The following is a 15968-nucleotide window of genomic DNA, read 5'->3' on the forward strand; positions in this document are numbered from 1 at the left end:
TGCTTTACCCATTTTGAATTTTTGAATATACTTATCAAGATAAGTAGGCAGGTAACGCTTGGATTTTATCACTTCATATATTTAAATTGAATGTGTAATATAATGAAGTGAAAATGCTTGAGTACATACTTAATAGCTTTAGCTATCACACTGACAATAAGGTTATAGAAAAAAAAAATACAAAAAATTGTTGTATAAAAAATTTATTGCTTTGTTCACCAATTTGCAAATTTTCTAGCAATACTATAAGAAGCAACTTACGTACATAATAAATCACTGGTACTTTATCAATCTGGAATGATGCCCACCACTAAGATAAACTATGAACACTAACTGGCTCATCATACATACCATTGCCACTACAATATTTTTGTTATTAAAGAATTAAATGTGCTTTATAATTTCCAAGTAACATTTCTATATTTAAATTGTGCTTATTAGAGCTATTACATTAATTGTAAAAAAACAATCAGTTTAAGGCAATAAAATTACTTAAGTAGGTAACAAATATTTAAAACCAGAGAAATAAAATGAGGACTACAAAATTAATAATCTCTTTCATTGAAGCATAGTCCATAGATAGCATCCTCCTTACATAACATTTTTAAAGCCACTCAATCTCAACACAGTTCACAAATCAAAAGAAATATAAATATTGAGTATAAAAGATAAATATTAACTTAAATATATAAACATGTTAATTTAAATAAATTAACTGAGTTTATCATTTATACAATGCTATTGAATAAAAATCAATAATTGTAACAATATAGATATAATCACATACTTATCCAAGGACATCTTATCCATTCAAAAATCAAATATGCCAAACCACCCATTTTAATACTAAGATTGCCCATCAAACACTATTATTATGAAAACTTTAAAGCTATCTGGGCTTGTTATAAAAAGTAAGCCAAAGCTAAAATTTAATTAAACTATAAATTATTTGGCCTTCTTCTTGCCAGACCGTACAGTAGATTCTACTTCTTTCGACCATACATTTTTATTAAGAGTTTCTCCAAGAGAATACAAAGCACTAGCAAATCCAAGACCAAATATATAGAACATTATCCTGACAGGCCAACTCATCACAGAAAGTACAGGATAGACCCAGCTACCAGTCTTAAAGAATATGATGTGTATCCAAATGGCATACCCAAGCATAAAAATAGAAAGTATAGATAACCCTATTTTTCTATTAGGATACATTCTGAAAGAGGTAACAAGTTCAATCACTATAAATATAACAATATTGGAATGCATTACATGATTTAACCAAAATGGAAAGTATGCATCCATAACTTTTGGCAAAATGAGTTCTCTGTCCACTGCATATATTCCCCAGAAAGTTATTCCCACAAACATTGACAGTGGAAATGCAAGAGAACTGAATACAGTGTCTTTAAGGCGCCTTATAAAAGGTTTATTAGATGGCATTGGTTCATCAGTACCTATCAGATCATTAAGCAAAGCAACTGTGAAATATGCAGTTTGAAGCATCTGAAACAAAAAAATATAATGTTGATGTTAACCCATTGACCACCGAGCGGCCCGATCGGGCCGAGACACAATAGATTTTCTATTGTGTCTGTGATCCGAGGACTGACGGATTAAACCATAATTTAAGTAAAAAACAAAAAGAAGTATACACATATTAATACTTACTGCATTTAAATAAGTCAAGTATTTAAATTTTCCGCCAAAAGGGGTTACAGAAGTTGAGGTGCTAGGCACTCTTACATACATGAAATCATAATAACAGCCGTAAGAAAACTGTATTGCTCCAAGTAAATGGAACAATATTTTCCACATGTTTAATGATCGAGTTACCAATTATCCTGAAATTTAAAGATTCTCTAAGTAGTGAAATTTCATAGCACAATTATTTTTCTTATAAATCATATCGCATTTACCTGAAATATTAATTTAATATTAAAACAAAAAATGATCCTATTTATTGTATTTGAATTTTAACAGAAATCACTTATTAAACTTAGGAAAAACGAGCAATGATTAATATAAAAAAAAATGTGTGAATGAAAATAAGAAGATTGAAATTTGGAAATTTTATTAATGATGTCAAAACTCAAAACTCAAACGTCAATGAACGTTGACATTTGATTTTGACAGGGAATTAAGGTCTAACCTCACTTGGTGCATGGACTAATAGAATCTATTCTATTAGTCCATGCTTGGTGTTAATACGCGGCAGCTGCAGCGTAGCGACGCGATGCGACCGCGACACAGCCAAATACGTAGAGTCTGGCCAGCCAAAGCTGAACTCAGTAAAAGGCGGCAAATTTAAAAAATATGGACCTGTAACATCGGTTTAGTTAGGAAAAAAATTTTGTTACTTTTGATATTCTTAGATGTGATCATAGTAAGGGTAGATTAGGTACACAACAAATCAGCCTATAAAAGTTATTAAAGGATGTGGTAGCCGTGTCAATAAAACATTTGACTTACATACATTTTTTTATTTTTATTTACTAATCATTGTAACTCTTTGTATTTACTAATTATTATAAATAAAAGCTGCCGCACAGCATTGTTTATAGTTTTACCCATATTTCAACACTAAAACCAATAAATTCGCAAATAATTTGAACCTTTTTCAACAAAACTGACAATTAACTACGCAGAAACGCCATGATAACATCCAGATAGTGTGGCCGCTACAAAAAACACTGGGTTCAGCTTTGGCTGGCCAGACTATAGTTGTAAAAAACCCGTTAGCTACCGTTATTTAACTAAATTTTTGGTTAGCTACCCATAAAGTGCGGTAAATAACGGTTAGTTATCCGACTGCGACCTATAAAAATGGTACTGTGTTTTGTTTTTTTGTAAGTCACTTATCGTAAACTAAACACAATTTAAGTATCTAAAATATTCATACTACAAACCTATACCTATAATAAATAACATAACATAAACGACTGATACCTACTTACTATACATATTGATTAAAATAGATTCTTTAATCATTGCAACATAATAATTATGAAATGAATAGCCTAAAAACGATAACCTTTCATCATCTCATGCTGCCGGCGCGCAGCCTCCCCCCGCCCCCGGTTATTAACGGTTAATTAACCGTTAATAACGAAAAATGCATTTTTAACCGCACGGTTAAAATCGTTAATAACCGGCTTTACATCTATGGGCCAGACTCTAGTTGGTTTCATTTCAATCGTCTTAAGTTATTGTTGATCATAATATTAAGAGTACCTATAGGTACGTAGTAGTCAGTACTAATAAAATATAATAGAAGAATTAGAATATATTATATTCTGTAGTATACTTGGTAGTTACTTCTAAACGAATTCACTAGTAATTTTGTCTCCGTTTAAAAATCTGGTCACTTAATTTCTATCAATCATAACACCACAGACTAATAATAATATACTACGTATACAACTATAACCATTAATATACTTACTAATAAATCATTAAAATAGGAAAAAAAAACAATAAATAACCACACATGATTATATTCAAAAAATAAATGTAGCATTAAACATTATGATAAAAAGGCGGATAAAACTGAAATGATCAAATAGGTGGTAATGTTGATAAATGTGTCATGTCTTCAGTTGCTGCGGTAAAAGAAGGCAAAGCTCGTTGCATATATCGCGGCTGTGATGACGGCAACTTGGGTAAAGCGCCACGCACTAGTCGACGCAGTGCGGCGTTCTTTTGACGTAATCGTAAAACTTCATCGTGTATGTGCTCACGTTCTGTAAATTTTATAAATATTTTGCTTAATTGAAATGAAACTTCGTGCAATACCGTCATGTCATGGAGGAAGGCGACGATTTTGGTATCTTCGAATCTTGCCAAAGAAGTTTCACTTCTGACACGTGTGCTCGGCACACGAGTCGATTGATTGAGTGTGGTATTTATGGTAACCTATTTACACCTAATTACTTATAATAATAATGGTTACAGTATTATAATTTATAACCCTATGAAGGGACTAGCTTTAAGGCAATAATAGGAGTTACCCTGTAAAATTTTTAAGTAATTGTTCAGTCCTGTTATGAGACCATCCCAAAAACGATCTTTTTCCGAAGAAAATATATTTTTCCACTGTGCCCAATATTGTTCTATTTCATCGGCGGATAATTTTCTTGAAGAAGTGGAAAAATCTGGAGGTTTTAAATTGTCTCTGGAATTAAAAAAAAATCATAAATAGTAAATTGATATTTAAAACCATATACAGTAAGTTTTTTTTAATTGAACATAAAATCATTTAAAATAACGGCATAATTTTATAAAGGAATTTAGCAGCTAACTTACAAGATTTCATACAGCTTTTTCTTTTCAGGTGGAACGAAAATCGACATGTATTCATTGAGAGCAGTCAACACTTGCATTGGTTCTATTTCTAAAAAATGACCCACTGAAAAAGACAATATTAATATACTATATTATTATGTAGATAAATGTGTGGTCTGTTTACACATTCATTAAGTGGTTAATATAAATTAGTCAAAATCCGTCCAGCGGTTTGGGCTGTTGGGACAAGGAAATATACTTTTTATAGGTAGTAATATTTTTTATACACCTGTATATGTTATGTTATATGTGTTATAGAGTTATATTTTTCGAGTGCAGGTATACAACATTATAACCCTCATTCTTTCGCAGTCGGGTAAAAAGTGAAACAAAATCTATTTACATGGACATAAAAATGGGTTAGTTTGTTTTTTAGCGGATACGAGTGTGGGTTGAGAGGCGACGGTGACGCCGCGCGTGCCCCCGCGCCGGGCTGACCCTCCCGCGTCTGAAGACACTTCAATTATTGGAATATTACCTGTTGATAAACAAAAATAATCTTAAAACAATCTGTTTATTTATACCCATTTTGTACTATAAATACCTACAAGACAAATTAAATACCAATATTATAATCGAAGATCTAAGTCTATGACTTAGATCTTCGATTGTGAAAATGCCGCTTTTTGTGTGCAATAGGAAGTGGAGATATTTTAAAAGAAGACAGAAATTCCAAAACTATAATTATTAATTAAAACACACTACGTCTATACATTATGTCTATACATACTTGCAATATACATAGGTTTACATTTTACTTACTTTTAGGATCGCCGCATTTTTGTAGAATTTGATCCGCTTCAGCTATCAAAAGTTGATCATCGGGAGTAAGCTCGTTTGTCCTGAAATATGAACAATTAAACATTTTCTCTTTATAGATTTCAAATTTATTTCATAATAATTAAATAACTACCTAAAGCCAATAGAACGAGAAGTGCTGGCGGAAGCACTCCTGCAGCTTGAACGTTGTCTCATCGAGGATCTATCGCCTAAAGATATCGCTAATAAATAATTGTACTTATTACGAATTATACTTGTCACATATTTTATAAAAAAATAATATTATATACCGCGTACGCTTTTGATACTCATACTTGCGTGTTGAGAAATTTCTTCGTGGGCGTCCACCTAAAAATCAAAAGGTAAAGTATAAGTATAGGATATAAAATGTATTAGGTACATATTATATAAAAAGACTTGATGATGAAACTTTTTACAATCTTTGCTAATAATAAATAAGCTTTGTTTCGCTTACAAAAGGCTTACCGCTAGAGGCTCCATTACTTCAGAAGTTGATTCAAATCCAACACAGATGGGGCAAAAAGCGTAATTCAAAAATACTTTGCATAATAATTCAATGTCTTCTTCGGCTTGGATTTCGAGTGCCTGTAAAACAGAAATAACAGTTTAAATTATGTTAAAAAAAACACAGATCGTAACTACTGACTTTTGAATGTTTTGTATTTATGGTTTTACCATGAATATTGAATCCAAAGTACACAAATTCCTTGAGGTTAATTGATATTTTTCTATCAATTTTAAAAGTCGATCCTCTACCAAAAATCCTGTGTTATCAGCGACCATTTGGAGTATGTGACGTACCTGCGCAATAATTAAAATTTCGACTTAGAAATTGTTAAAATAATATTGAAAATTAAGTTGAACGTAGATATTATGTCATGTTATAAATTATAATATTACAGACGCGGACGTACCAGTCGATCCTTTGCCTCCTTAGAAACTGTATTCTTTGGATCCACACTATTCGTGTCTAATGCTGGTTGTTGAGTGATTTGATTCAACTCTACACGCATAAAAATAATTGAAAAAATTGTATAAAATTATATGAGACATCAGAAAACGGATATTATTAGTCCTGCTGGGTTTCATTAGTAATTTTATGTTGTTCTTATATATTTTGATGTTTACACCAACTTTTGTTTAATACTAAAATGTTGTACATTGTATTTGAAAGCAAACTTACCATTTCTCGCTAGAGGACTTTTAGGTGGTGGTGGAGGAGGAGGCGGCGGAGGTTCTGCGAGGATATGCGCATGCAAAGCGACCTCAGCTTGCCGCAACTGTTTCGATAGTTCCAAACACTGTGCCGCGTTCATACGCCATACTTGGTTGAATTTATAATTATTGACATGAGAGAAGTGACGGGACTTTTTTTCCAAGTCGTCCATCGCTTGCATGAGCTTAACTACCTCAGCATCTGCTCTTATCTCTTCGATAGCGCCGTCTTCTGCGGCCTTTCGTATTTTAGCACGAAGAGTATTTGCCACATCGGACATTTTATTCAGTTTTCGTTTTTGTTGCGATCTGACGAAAACGTTTTCTTCTTCCCGTTTTTTCAGTACCTAATAATAAATAATGATAAAAAAACCTATACCTTAAGATATTGAATACGTAAGAACTTTGAATGTTACTTGATAATTGTATCCTATTTTCTCCGTGTTGATAAGACAAGTAGCTTTTAATTTTTCCAGTTCTTTTTGTAATTCTTGAATTAACGACTCAAGTTCAATTTTCGCTTCACGATATTTTGCATGGTGGTCCCACATGATTGCCTCCACTTCTTGTTTGTAATCTTCCAGCTAAAATACAACAAACGCTTAATAATAGATCCCACGTATTGTCTGATCTGCACGTAGGCATCTAGCACTTTTTAGTACCTACCTGTTCGAATTTATATTCCATGTGTGCTACTTCTTCTTTGTCTCTTTGCTTGTAGAGAGCTTCCCATCTTTTGTTATTATGATCAACCATTGAATCACGCTCTATATTTATTGCGTGTTCTATTAAAGCCAATTGTTTTTCATAAGCTCTCTGCATTATAGTAATCTGTTTCTCAATTCTTTCCGAAAGTTCTTTTATATCATTATCCTACAATATAACAAAGTATTTATTTTAGTGTGGAAATTATTTAACATAATTAAATATTATTTAATATATTCGATAGCTACTTGTTTTTCCAAGTCTTCATAATAACTTTCGTCCATTCTTTTAAGTTCTAGCTTTAAGTCAGCAATGAGATTGTTCTTCTGCTCCAATAGTTCATCACATCTCTGTTTTTGTTCTTTTATCGCCGCATCAATGTCCAGAGGATCTCTTATCTTTAGCATTTCGTCCCAGTTAGCAGTAATGGCTTCATATTGTATTTGGGCTTCATTTGCTTCAGCTTCAATTTTCCCAACAGATGCTACCCAATATAATAAATATAATTGTCTGGTTTGCAATAATAAATAAATTATAAAAATACGTACAAAATATTCATATATATCAGAGTATTTACGCTTTTGATATATTGATAACTGATACAGTTACCTAAGTACCGCGAATTTGAATTTTGATCAAGCGTTTAAATAAGGGAGGCACCTACTTAACATTCTTTCAGAGAAGAGAGCTCGCCGAATGACCTCCCTTTCATCAGTGGTGACTTTCACGTTAGTCACTTTAGCTGCACCATCTAAAGCTAAACGCTGCAGTTCTTCTGCTGCTAAAGACGTTGCCTGCTCTATGGGTCCAGGCTCCTCCTCTTTGAATGTTTCCTCAGATGTCTGTTCAGCTCTGTAACACATTATCTTAATAATAATTCTGCATTAGATTTCGTTAATTTCTCAAAAGGGCAGGTACTATATTACATTAAATTCATGGGTAACTGTTGTACATTTTTCTGCTGCAGAGTATATTTTTGCCATAGACTACTAATTATTAAATTAAATTTTAGTTCAAAATTAATTATTGTTGTCATTATATTATAATTGAAACTTGAAAGACTATATCATAACATGAGATTAGGTACCTACACATACCGTTTTAAAGCTTCCTGTCTTTTCTTAATACGTAGAGCTCTTGCAGCCTTTCTTTCAACAGGATCTTGTGAAGTAACTTGTGGCTCTTTAGGAGCCAATACATCCTCCTCCTCGTCTTCGTAGCCACCGAATTTTCCTGCCATATTTTTAGCTATCTGGCCACTCCACTTTAGAAAATAATTAATGTCATGTAATACGACTTTTTATATGTTGATTAGAATGTCGCGTGGACGTGTTTCAAGAAGAGGAGGACCGCATATTTATTTTTAAGACGTGTACAATGCATAACATATCTGTATATAAACTCAACTCAAACAAAATATGGGTAATCAACAGATTCGTGTCCATGGCAACATGATGGCAACCACTGCAGTCTGCAGAATATAAGTTTTTCTTTTTATTTATGCCCGGTTTACATTATTCCAGTCCAGTATTGGATTGCTTACTGGAAAAATGTAAACCGGCCCTGGAATGCATCCGTTACTGGACTGGAATGCTTACTGGATTCAGTTTATTCCGGTGCCATGCCAGTACTGGACTGTATCGCTAGGCTTGAATAATGTAAAGCCGGGCATTATAGACAGAATTGTATATGATTGTATAGTATTTGATACATCAGCCTACCATTCACTACACGCACCGCGAACCGAACCCGGAGACTGTACACGATGTGTCCGGCGGATGGACGCGCCTACGAATAGTAGCCATTATAATAAAACCACAGAATAAAACAGTTAAACCAAACCATTTCTGTAGGTCTAGTGGAATAAGTAGACCTCAAAACAATGGTTATAAAAATTATTTTCAGAGGAATCTGACCACAGAATCTGGTCACAGACTGATAATCACAGGGCCGATTTTGATATTTTTTTCTAAACTCACATCTAGAGGTAAAAGTAAATTCCCGAATATTTAATTAAATGTTATGAGGACATGTCTTTTAAAAACTTATTGAAAAAGCAATTACAGTGCGACACAAAAGAGATGAAAATAAATGAGGGCGCCACCGTCGCTCATATAGCAACACTGATACTGCGACGCAAGCGATCTTGATACTATAGAATAAAAATCTAAAAATCTATATAATATAATCTAAAATAAATACCGCGATTTAAACCGTTATAATTGTTTCATGTAGCAATAGTGTAAATTTAAGACAAAAATACATTAGTATTTTAATTGACCTACCTAGGTCAAATTTTACTAAATGTATTTGGAATTAGTTATTTTATAAAAATCGGTCAAGTGTTTAGACTGCAGAGGCGCACATAGAATCAAACATACAAACAAACAAGCATACATGCAGCTCAAACACATTACCCTCTTTCTGGGTCCGTCGGGTAGAAAAAAAACAAGGCGATTTGAAAACTACATATTTTTATTTTTTTTTTGTAGATAAATTTTGTACATTAATATAAATCATCAAAATCTAAATATTCTACTCCTTCAAAGGACTGATCATTACTCTGTTTCGAAGTACCTCTCCTATGTTTGGCTGGCGTTGAAAATTTGCCTTCATTTCTACTCCCTTCCTCTACTATCCTGTGTACTGTGCTTTCAGAAACCCCTATAACAAACGAATTAAGATGAATAAAATCAAATAGTACATTTAACATATTTTTATAGTAGCTTAAAACTAAAACTTCCTTTATTTTATTAATTTTTTTTTAATGTAGGAGGCCAGCGTCCCTGCGCTACACTAGTAAGTAGTTAGTAAGCTAAATCTAAAATATGATTTTTTTTCTTATGGTTTGATTGATTAATAGATAGCTGTATGAAAACAATTATCACTATACTATGTAGTAAAATCTAAACTAGGTACTTTATTTGAGGCTGGTTGGATTGGATATAACTTCTTGACTCAAATTGTGCTGGTCGCACTATAAAAACAAGTTTTTGTTTACATACAAATAACCTCAAATTAAATTGCGAAAACGTAATAATCGCCATACATACATACATTAAACACTCGTCACTAATGGAATATTCTATTTTACGTAGTACTGAACCAAAATAAATGGAATCTCACCGGTATATTCTGCTGTACGTTTGTAAACGTTTTCCAAATCAGTCAATAACTTTCCAGCTTGAAATTCGGACAAACACCGAATAAAAACTTTATACACGACATCACGGACACCGCTACGTTTAACCTTTTTCATGATGTCTCCTTTTTTATTTAAATTTCTTGTTCTAAATAACAATTTTATCTCAATAATTCTCCACTTCACGAAAAAAACAACAAATTTTTATTCAACTTGACAGCTACATTGGCAATTCAGGGTTGCCAGGTAATGAAAAACGAATTAGTTCCAAAATAATTAATTTCATCTCTTTTATGTCGTACTATACTTGATAAAATAATCTGCTGACAAAATTTACTACTGTTTTAACCACAGTTTTAACTGTTCTGTGTATTTACGCATTTTAAGTGCCAATTGAGGTTTCATATAAAATATTGTAAATTTTCAACCCTGACATGTTTTTATGCTTATCATAAATTAATAACTAATATGATTTTTTACAACGGTTTTTTTGAGCCGTTGGCTGAAATGGATAGTTGTGACAAATTGATAGGTTTGCTGCCCGTAATTTATAATAATCGTGTATTACCTACTATTATTGAAATTGTTGCATAGGCATTATATCTAAAAATTTACTCATGACTTTCTTGTTACAACATTACTTAAGATATCTGAATAAAAGACAAAATCCTTTTAAATTTTTTATTAACTTATGATTTACTTCTTGCTGTTAAGGATGATACCATCGTATTTCTGTTGGAACCACTTCATGGCGTCTTCCTTTGTCAGGCGGTGAGGGAAACCAACCTTGCCGGTTTTTCTCCTCCTGTGAGCTACGTTGAAACCTGAAAAATAGAAAATTATAAGAAAATACTGCTTATCATTGGAAATATGTATTTATAATTGTGTACATATTGACAAACTATAACTATTAGTAATTTCACTAGAAAATTTTCTTTGTTATAATAAGGATACTTATATATTTTATTATTATATATATATATTGTTCCTTGCTCTATGATGGAAACATAAAATATTTTGTCCCTAGTAATAAAGCAAGATTTTTATAGCACAAGCTTTACAGAATGTAGATGTATTTATCTACATACTTGAACATATGTGCCTATAAAAAAAACAATTACATTCTTACACTACTAAGATTTATTCTCATTGTATTTGTATTTTAGCTGGTATCTTATAGAATAATCTTTACAACCTTAAACTTTATAATTATATATCAAAACAAAAAATAATATGTCTTTACGGACAGAAATCTAAAATAACAAAAAAGGAGCTATTGCATGCTATGCCTTCAAGCCACACCTCCGCGCCCGTCGGAGTGGGGAGCGTGAGGTTTTTTCGTTACGGAATTTCTGGATTCGGTCCCCACGCTCAAGGCCCGCGATAGAAGCTATGCAATAGCATAATAACCACTATTTTATTGGTATCATGCACATTTTTTTCTCAACATACTTATTAACATATTATGTGAATGTATAACTATGACTAGATAAATTGTATGAACGTCTTTGCTTTGTTAATTACTTATACTGAAAAGAGTGAATGAATTACCACATAGTGTGTGACAAATGCATTGTTATTTCATGAATTGTATGAAATATTATAATTTTATAAACTTATAAAATTTTGTGTAACTTAACATCTATACTATCAAATATCTATTTGAGTATATATGACAGCCATTTTATCATTACTTCAAGCTAAATAGTAAATAAAAAACTAAGTCTTACCTGGACGGCCAAGGACAACATAGAAGTCGAGACCATAGATACCAATAGAAGGATCGTACTTGATACCCAAGTCAATGTGTTCTTGAATACCGAAACCAAAGTTTCCTGTGGCTGAGAAGTTGTCACGTCTCAACTCGTATTCTCTGACCTGGAACATTTTGTGATATTACAATTTAGATTGTATGATGATCTTGATAAAATTTCTATAAAATTGAATTTTGGCATTTATTTAAATACTTCATGTATAGGAAAATACAGCAGGACACAAGGCTGATCATAAAGAAAAATCAATCAGTGAAACAGCGGAATTAATGTATGTACTCCATATGTCACTTGGAACAAGGTAAAATAAAATAAATAAAAAGAATCAGCCAATACAACCCCTAATAAACAAAATCGGGAAATACAACAATTAATGAAATTCTATCACAATCGTTTCTATAATAACTGATTTTTTTTCCAAAAAGAAAACCTCAGAACTATATTGACGGACAAGATAAATACAAAAACACATTTAATTCTCACAGTATATAAAAAAAATGTTTTTAAACATTCCACAATAATGTATGTGCCTTCAATTCAAAGAATATTCTTATAAATAAACATTCTAAAACTAACTGAATAATTATAACACAGGTAGTTAAGAAAAATTAAGCAAAAATAAATGTCATTTCGCTAAGTATTCTAAACAGTAAGAAAATAGTGTTTAGAAGTTGCAAATTGGAAATATTACTCTTGCATGAATTTACAAAGAAAGCACAATTAATTATGTGTCTCTTGAACAATTCATGCTATGCAAAACTCATAAATTTTGACAAACTTACTTTTAATCCTCTCTCGAGGATTTCTTCAGCCTTGGCACCACGTACAGTGCAGTGCACAGCAATTTTTTCATTACGACGGATACCAAAGGATCGTACAGTGTAGCGAGCCTTGGAGAAGACGGGCTGTTGACCAGTCAGCTGTTCCAACACCTGAAATAAAACATTTTTGGATTTAGAGGAGTATGCAATTAATAACACTTAGGGCCGATTTTTCAATGCTTGGATAAAGCTTATCCGTCCAATAAAGTATTACACGATAATATTAAAATGTCACGTAAACTGTCAAATACGGGTAATTAAAATACGTTTTTAAAAATGGTAGTTTTATACATTATTCTACGAATAAGTTTTATCCAAGCATTGAAAAATCGGCCCTTAATTTTAATGTAAAGAAATTTTGAATGAAGAAAAATACAATGAAATGAAATTATTATACATCCCAAAACCATACTATTGTTTACACACTTGTTACAGTTTGAATAACATCATAATTTTTACTATTTACTAACAAACAAAAAAACAAAACCTTCTCCAGTCAAGCAACTATGTATTTTGGTTAATTTTACAATAGAATAAAAAATAAATATAAAGGAGTAAGCATAAAATAACTCCTGGCATTAGGATAGTAGAAATCTACCCCAAAATTCGCCTCAAAAAACTTTTCGTTCAGGTTATGATGAGATTTTAGGTTATATTCACTTGCAGGACATGTAAACAAATTTCAAAGTGTGAAATAAGTTTTAAAACGATACAATATATAAATAATTTCTTACCTTAGCAGCACGTGTCAGTCTGTCACCAGATTCTCCAACACAGATGTTTAAACACAATTTTCTGATATGCAGATTTCGCATAACATTTTTAGAGTTGTCTTTAGGAGGCCTTTTGTCCTTCTTGCTCTTTTTGGGTGGGAGCGCGGGTACGGGTAAGCGCTGAAATGTACACCAAGCATTTTAATAGTTATCACTTTTAATAACAACATGAACATCACCTAGTTGCTCGTCTAGCGGCGATAGGGTTATTTTGATTGCAATATATTATTTGTATCGCGAAATATATTAATATTCAAGTCATTTGATAAATACACTGCATTATTTCAAACAAATTATCGCTCAACGTCTATTACTTTATTTGATTAAAACAGATTTAACAACTATTTTTCACAAAACACCTACCGCCATGATCACAACTTTTAAAAAGAAGTAAAACGTCAAAAATTATTAACCATAAACATTTGGTCTATAGACAACTGTCAAATAAAGATCGTTCAGAAATTTTAAGCTGCAAGGATTTTTTAGGATGAATCAAAAAATATGCCATGGCTAATTTAAATATTAAACAGTAAATGGACTATAATTATAACATTAAAATGATGCCATAAAACATCAGAAATTACATCGTCCAATAAGTTAAAATTTATAACATGCATTGCCAATCCATAGATTTTAGGTACCCTTCGGCATCCCTTCGTCGGTAACAGGATTAATAACAATCAACAGCAGCTGCGCTAGTTTGATCTAGTACGTCTTAATTTTTCATAACGTTGAGAATACATACAGTAAAATGTAATCACTTTAATTATATATTCTCTACGTGTTCTCTACATACAACTATGCGTAGTATTTTGTATATTATGCTCCTTTTTATTCAGAGATTATAACGGGGCGCGGGGCTTTGAAACTCGCACTACGTTTTATTTAAAAGACTCTGGTCACTGTTTGCTTACCATTATATGCCATTATGCTAAAGAAAATGCGTATGAGTTTTGTGCTATGCATATTAGTTATATAGTATATTATTATTAGTCTGTGGTTATATATAAAAATTTAATATAAGTTTAAAAAAAGCTCCGACCTCTTCGAATTCATCTTATAATATGTGAAATTTAAATATACTTAATTAAGTAGTATTTTATTTCTGAAGTCCTTTCATTTGATACTTACCCATATTGAGGGAGAAATTTTCGCAAGGGATTTTCGAATGAAAAAACCGCATCGAAATCGGTCAATCCGTTTGAGAGCTACGATTCACAGATATTCCTTCATGTCCAACTTATAACACATCTCTTTTTTCGCTAAGTATCAAAAAGAATATTGAGTGTAGAGTCGGTAATGAGGAAAATCGAATCTAGTTCAATTTTAATTCTAATAGAAACAGAAAAAAATTAATATGGACGGTCAAGCAATATGTAGTACTTAGTTAGGAAGGTAATTTTATGTAATATCCTACAATGTGTGCGAACTACATAATATATAATGCGCCTTAATACATACATATAATATGGAGAAGCAATTTTGTAAGTGAATGAATGGGATTCGTGGAATGGGGACGATTAATGAAAGTGAAGAGGTGATTCAAACTCGCTGGCGGGAAACACCAACTGAGAATAGGTAATTCATGTAAACATCTGTACGAAATTTAGTAAGTATACATATTTAAGTATCTGCATAATATACATCTAGGTAGTTAACTACTAGTTAGGTACCTACCTAGTTATTCGTTTGGGTAATTTTTTCTCCAGAGGATACTGGTTTATAAAAATCTTATAAGAATTTCTAAATTATAATTTTACATTACAATTTTCTAGGTAGATAACTAAGTAAGAAATAAGAATCTAACTAGGTACCTACTATTAATTTATTACTTGTTTATATTATATTTTATTGTAATCAGTGAAACATAATGGACATAACGATACATCACTGACACTGAATAAATTAAAATTAAAAAAAAGTAAAAACACAGAATGCCTACTAGTAGCTACCTACCTATTTACTAACGTAGTAAAACTACATTTTTATTTTCCAATAATTGGCGGTAGTTCAAAATTTGAAAAAAATAAAGTGCAGCAGAGGTGGCAATTTATTTGTACTGTCATCTTAGATCATTAAGTACTTAGCTACATAATAATTGATATTACCAAAACTCTCGTATTAATACTAAAATGTACGAAAAAGAAAGTGACAAACCTATAAGGTCAATTAAATTCAAGAGATATCACTGCTCATCGTGTAATATCTTCACTAATTCTGCAAATCAATTTAATCAGCATTTAGAAGGAATCCGGCATAAGCAAAGAATTACTTTTAAGATTAACAAGGATAATAATAGCTTACCGGATGATCACGTTTATGATCTTGGATTCTATGTTCCTGTTTTCATTGTCATATTACTCACAGTATTTGTGTTATTCTACCTATGCATTGAAAT

General features: G+C 31.8%; 3 protein-coding genes across 3 annotated transcripts; all 3 read right to left on the reverse strand.

The window, feature by feature from the left end:
• Window positions 1–187: 187 nt before the first annotated feature.
• LOC149901195 (androgen-induced gene 1 protein-like) lies at window positions 188–2102 on the reverse strand. The gene is made up of 3 exons (XM_090111428.1): window positions 1917–2102; window positions 1669–1841; window positions 188–1503 (listed from the first exon to the last, which is right to left on the reverse strand). The coding sequence occupies exons 2-3, from the start codon at window positions 1813–1815 to the stop codon at window positions 946–948; spliced, it is 705 nt and encodes a 234-aa protein (XP_089967554.1). The 5' UTR covers window positions 1816–1841; window positions 1917–2102; the 3' UTR covers window positions 188–945.
• Window positions 2103–3463: 1361 nt separating this feature from the next.
• LOC149901196 (dynein regulatory complex protein 1) lies at window positions 3464–8378 on the reverse strand. The gene is made up of 16 exons (XM_090111441.1): window positions 8160–8378; window positions 7727–7914; window positions 7311–7546; window positions 7024–7230; window positions 6774–6941; window positions 6326–6704; window positions 6057–6145; window positions 5818–5943; window positions 5608–5727; window positions 5412–5469; window positions 5255–5330; window positions 5104–5183; window positions 4685–4819; window positions 4303–4405; window positions 4008–4171; window positions 3464–3740 (listed from the first exon to the last, which is right to left on the reverse strand). The coding sequence occupies exons 1-16, from the start codon at window positions 8300–8302 to the stop codon at window positions 3556–3558; spliced, it is 2457 nt and encodes an 818-aa protein (XP_089967567.1). The 5' UTR covers window positions 8303–8378; the 3' UTR covers window positions 3464–3555.
• A 2493-nt stretch (window positions 8379–10871) lies between these two features.
• RpL11 (ribosomal protein L11) lies at window positions 10872–14023 on the reverse strand. Its single transcript, XM_090111430.1, has 5 exons — window positions 13934–14023; window positions 13532–13690; window positions 12759–12908; window positions 11935–12082; window positions 10872–11028 (listed from the first exon to the last, which is right to left on the reverse strand). Exons 1-5 carry the CDS (start codon window positions 13937–13939, stop codon window positions 10901–10903), a joined length of 591 nt encoding a protein of 196 aa, XP_089967556.1. The 5' UTR covers window positions 13940–14023; the 3' UTR covers window positions 10872–10900.
• Window positions 14024–15968: the final 1945 nt, after the last annotated feature.

Source organism: Colias eurytheme, chromosome 17 (assembly GCF_061535395.1).
Source record: "Colias eurytheme isolate Ceu_HAF_F1 chromosome 17, ilColEury1 Martin Lab GWU primary, whole genome shotgun sequence".
Taxonomy (NCBI): domain Eukaryota; kingdom Metazoa; phylum Arthropoda; class Insecta; order Lepidoptera; family Pieridae; genus Colias; species Colias eurytheme.

Excerpts from the sequence above, each read along its gene's own strand:
- LOC149901195 (XM_090111428.1), bottom strand. The coding sequence starts at position 1,815 with ATGTGGAAAATATTGTTCCATTTACTTGGAGCAATACAGTTTTCTTAC. Across the intron at positions 1,504-1,668 it reads ACTTGACTTATTTAAATGCA|ATGCTTCAAACTGCATATTT; the intron begins GTAAGTATTAAT and ends TTTTTGTTTCAG.
- LOC149901196 (XM_090111441.1), bottom strand. The coding sequence starts at position 8,302 with ATGGCAGGAAAATTCGGTGGCTACGAAGACGAGGAGGAGGATGTATTG. Across the intron at positions 7,915-8,159 it reads AGACAGGAAGCTTTAAAACG|AGCTGAACAGACATCTGAGG; the intron begins GTATGTGTAGGT and ends AATGTGTTACAG. Across the intron at positions 5,331-5,411 it reads GAGTATCAAAAGCGTACGCG|GCGATAGATCCTCGATGAGA; the intron begins GTATATAATATT and ends CGATATCTTTAG.
- RpL11 (XM_090111430.1), bottom strand. Across the intron at positions 12,083-12,758 it reads TCCTCGAGAGAGGATTAAAA|GTCAGAGAATACGAGTTGAG; the intron begins GTAAGTTTGTCA and ends AAAATGTTCCAG. Across the intron at positions 11,029-11,934 it reads TGTTGTCCTTGGCCGTCCAG|GTTTCAACGTAGCTCACAGG; the intron begins GTAAGACTTAGT and ends TCTATTTTTCAG.